Raw genomic sequence first — 4,756 nt, 5'->3', positions numbered from 1 at the left:
CCAATACTGAGTCAATTTATTATTTATTGTATGTATTTGTCAACAAAAGTAAGATTATAAGGCAACCAAAATGTTTTTTTTCAAAATTATGTTATGTTATTACAATATTGGAAACATTATCACTCACAACAGCAGCTACTTTGTTTTCAATATTCCACTCTCGTACAGTATTTTTTAAAAACAAAACCAAATTTTCAGAGGTATGCCTTGCTTCAAATTTCTCACAGCCAAGACACACAGATTGAAGTGATGCATTTTCGTCAATTAAGTGAGCAGTAACTCCAATATAGCTTTCATTTTTGATTGATGTCTATCCATCTGTAGCCAAACACACCGAAAAACAATTAGTCATGAGAACTTGTATTTTCTCATAAGTCTGGTGATAAAGAAGAGGTATCATGCAGTTGGACACGGTTTTCTTCGAAGGCAATTTATAACCACCATTCAACATCTTCAAAATACATTACAATTTTTGATCTCCAACAATGTAAAATGAAAAATATCTATAAAATAAAATATGATTTCAGTTTTTTTTGTTTAAAATAATATAGTTACTTTTTAGTGTATAGAAATGTCATATTATTATTGTATTTACCCCTTAACAATAATTTTAACCTATTGATGATCTACTCTTTTTTAATGAGTGACATTTAGTGGTTTTGTTTAATTGAAATAACCTGGTAGTGTCCGTCAATTTGTACGATGCCGTGATATTTCTGACGGTCCAGCAGTAGTATGAGGAACAGTCTCAGATGTAGATGGACCTTGAGTTGATTGTGATGTAGATGGTCCTTGGGTCAATTCACATCCGGGCATAATTGGGTCATCAATAATTTCTAAAAAAATATTGTTCTACATTAAAAAAATAATATATTTTTTAATGCATAAACCATCTGTTGCATTTCTTGTATTTGTATTTAATGGAATTTATATATGCTTTACCCCCTCATGTGCCGTCTTAAATTATTTAAAGAAGTGCAGTACTGATTTTAGCTGAGCAATATCCACACTGTGCCTTCTCATGTTTTATTTCAGTGAAATGATTCCATATCTCACATGTCTTAGCTCGATGAGGTGCCATTGAGCTAAATTTAAATAAAAACTTAATAATATGTTTATTATAGTTACCTAATAATTAAATTAATTTTTTATATAAATAGTACTTTTTTGACTTGGTACTATACATTTAGTATCACACTATTTAAAATATCACAATTTTTTTCTGTTCCCCTTGAGATTCGACATAACGAGAATCTTCTGTATTTCATTCATTGATGACTTAGAAGGATTCAACTAAGTATTATAAAGTCAAAATTTTTTTAATAAATCTTAATATTCTGTTCAAAATGAATTTACTCCAAATTAATAAAAGCAGGTTGATAATATTTTAAATAATAATAAGAGAAATGGTGGCACTTTAAATAATTTGAATTTCACTTTTAATGATTTTTTAGCACATGGCAAGGTGCACAATTTGACTAATATAATACTGTGGATAATACTGTAGAGGCCACAAACGTGGCTTTCATCATATTTTGGGGCAGCACGGCAAGGATATAGAATAATAATTATGGCTTCGTCGCAATTGGTTTTGCATAGCTCGCCGCTGCCAGCCACAGGGTTACCGTGTGTACTTACGCATCTTTTAACAGTCACGGCCGAACGGCTCACATCTTGCGACACGGAAGTACAGTTGAAAGGGAATTTTTTATACTGATAGCTAGACAATCAAATAAACCTATCGACTTGTTAACAATTTTAACAACCAAAAGCAGCGGACAACGGGAGGTAATCCTGGAGATCGTACCCGTATGCTCCATTTACAACGTTCTTGACGGATTGCTAGACGCTCAAACTTTTAAACATTCCCGCCAAAGCGCCAAGCCTTATCTCCAATCCATATCACTAATCCTTATCACAAATCCTAAACTTTCGTCTTGCAGCCTTTGAAACTTTTATAATTCCAACGGCATTGTCTCTAAAATCGGTACCCACTCTCAGTGAGTCCAACCCTCCCCGAGTTTAACTTAGAGCTAGTATGATAATATAATAAGTTTATTATATCATGGGCACAAGGCATAAAACATTAAATTGGCGGTACGAAAAACAGTGCAAACATCTTTAACCACTAAAAACAACGTTAGACAATGAACGGATGGACCAATGACTATGGACGGTATGTCAGTAATACCAAACTACCAAGGACTATATAATACCAGATTGTGTTGATGGCACAGATATATTATATATATCTAGACTATCAGCTGCCGACTCCATAAACAACCATAAACTTAAAAAAAAAATTATCTCTATGTATATGACAACAACATTATTGAATTATGATGCCCAACGCCATTTGTCACTTGGGAAAAGTTTACAAATTCTACTCGTTTTAATTGGCAACGGACTTGTTTGATATGAAATGTTGTTGTTTATTATAATATTACCTTTCTAACGACACGAACTAAGTTCGTGCTAACGATTAGTAAGTATTGCCCAAGTTGTAAATGGCTACCAGCGTCAGTGTCGGCGCTAGGGGAGGACATATGTTTAGGGCCCCGCGATTTTTAATTATCATCTTAATATCGCGAAACACATTTTATATTAACAAATTATAAATTTATACATTTATTGTTATATACTACACATGTATAATATTAATATTATTTCTATCATCAGTTATTTGGAAAATTATATCTAAATTTGGCCATAGTAAATCGTAACCAAAGTAAATCGTTATCGATACGATGAAGGAGTAATATTTTGAGGATACTCGAGGACTGTAGGAGTATACTATAATTAATAATATAAATATTTATTATCTCTATATACTCTGTTCAAAATAAGAAACCTAGACGGCGGCGACCAGTTTTCGTCGGCGGCGGTCAGGCTACGCCCATTGTTCTCCCCACCAAATCAACCACCTGCTCACCAGCTCGGCCGACTACGCGCGACGCAGCTGGTGGCAGGTGTTCGCATGTACGCGCCTTTCCGTTGAATTTCAAATAATATTGTTCATTGTAGAATTTGTGTTAGTTCCGTTACAACGTCCTCCGTTTTTTAACCTCGCAATTTCTACTTACAATTCTTTTACTATGAGTGAGCACAGTGAAATCCGCAATCTTGTTGAACCAGACGAAGTTATTTCTCCAATAAGAAAAAATCCAAAAGGAAAAGTAAGTTAAACTTTTTTTTTATTGATTGGTTATGCCAAATAATCACACATTTGAAAGGTATTTGTTAGTATGTGAAAATTGAGTTATGTGTAAAATTATAATATGGATAAAGCAAGTAGACTGGTGCTCACATACTAAAGAATTACCATTTGAAATATTCGTCTTCGATGTGTGTTAACATTTATTTATTTTTTGCAGTATGTACACAGTCGACAAAAGAGTATCATTGTTAATATGTACAAAGATACTCTGATGAAAACTCCAGATATTACATGCAGTGATATGTATAACAATCTGTCAAAAGCCACGGGTATAGGTTATGATACAATAATGAAAACTATCGTCGAGTATAAGCAAAAGAACACTGTGACTTCTCCAAACACGAAGCGAGTAAAAACATCGCTTTTTAATAAGATCGATGATTTGGACCGCAATGGACTTCGGCAAAAGGTCCATTCAATTTGGTTGCGTCGTGAACTCCCTACAATCGACAAAATTTTGTTTGAAGTTAACGAAGATCCGTCGCTCCCTAACTTCAAGCGTACTACTTTGTACAACATTATAAAGAAATTGGATTTTGTGTTTACAAAGAGGAAAAGGTGCAGTGTCTTGACAGAGAGAGAAGACTTGATTGTTTGGCGCCGCAAATATTTATATGACATCTGCAAGTATCGAAACGAAGGTCGATCGATTTACTATTTGGATGAGACGTGGTTGAACGCAGGTGATTGTGTAGACCGGGTGTGGATAGATAAAACGGTACGGTCCAAACACGATGCATTCAACAAGGGTCTAACAACCGGGCCGACAAACCCAACTGGTAAGGGGAAACGGTTGATTGTGTTACACATCGGTTCAGACAAAGGATTCCTCGAGGGTGGGCTGTTATGTTTCGAGTCCAAAAAGAATAGCACTGACTACCACGATGAAATGAACGGCGATAATTTCAAAGAGTGGTTTCAGTCTATTCTTCCTCGACTTGATCCTCGTTCTATTATTGTTATGGACAACGCACCCTACCATTCAGTCCAAACCGAAAAATATCCTACTTCAAGTGCAAGAAAATCCGTAATATTGGAGTGGCTTGATGCGAAAGGAGTTACTTTCGACAGGCCGATGTTAAAGGCTGAACTTTTAGCTAAGGTGCGGGAGTTAAAACCACGCGAGAAATCGTATGTTATCGACAACTTGGCTAGCAACGCAGGGCACACCGTTCTCCGATTACCACCGTACCACTGCGAATTCAATCCAATTGAACTAGCGTGGGCGATGGTAAAAGGCTACGTCAAACGGGAGAACACAACATTTAAGGCTGACGACGTCCGCCGACTTCTCAACACGGCAATTGACAGAGTTACACCAGAAAATTGGCAAAATTTTATCAAGCACGTGATTGATGAAGAAAACAAGATTTGGAAAGTTGACGACATCATGGACGAGATTATTGATGGAATGGAACCATGTGTGCTAACCATTACAGGAGACACATCGAATGACTCTTCTGACTAACTTTTTTTTTATAATATAATTGTATCATATATTTTTTATTTTTGTTTATTTTTTATTAAAATATATTTATT

General features: G+C 35.2%; 1 protein-coding gene across 1 annotated transcript; it reads left to right on the top strand.

The window, feature by feature from the left end:
- Window positions 1–3,095: 3,095 nt before the first annotated feature.
- LOC132945559 (uncharacterized) lies at window positions 3,096–4,685 on the top strand. Its single transcript, XM_061015334.1, has 2 exons — window positions 3,096–3,176; window positions 3,375–4,685. Exons 1-2 carry the CDS (start codon window positions 3,096–3,098, stop codon window positions 4,683–4,685), a joined length of 1,392 nt encoding a protein of 463 aa, XP_060871317.1.
- Window positions 4,686–4,756: the final 71 nt, after the last annotated feature.

This window comes from Metopolophium dirhodum, chromosome 1 (assembly GCF_019925205.1).
Source record: "Metopolophium dirhodum isolate CAU chromosome 1, ASM1992520v1, whole genome shotgun sequence".
In the NCBI taxonomy this organism is placed as follows: Eukaryota; Metazoa; Arthropoda; class Insecta; order Hemiptera; family Aphididae; genus Metopolophium; species Metopolophium dirhodum.
This window is presented reverse-complemented; position numbering and strand designations above follow the sequence as displayed.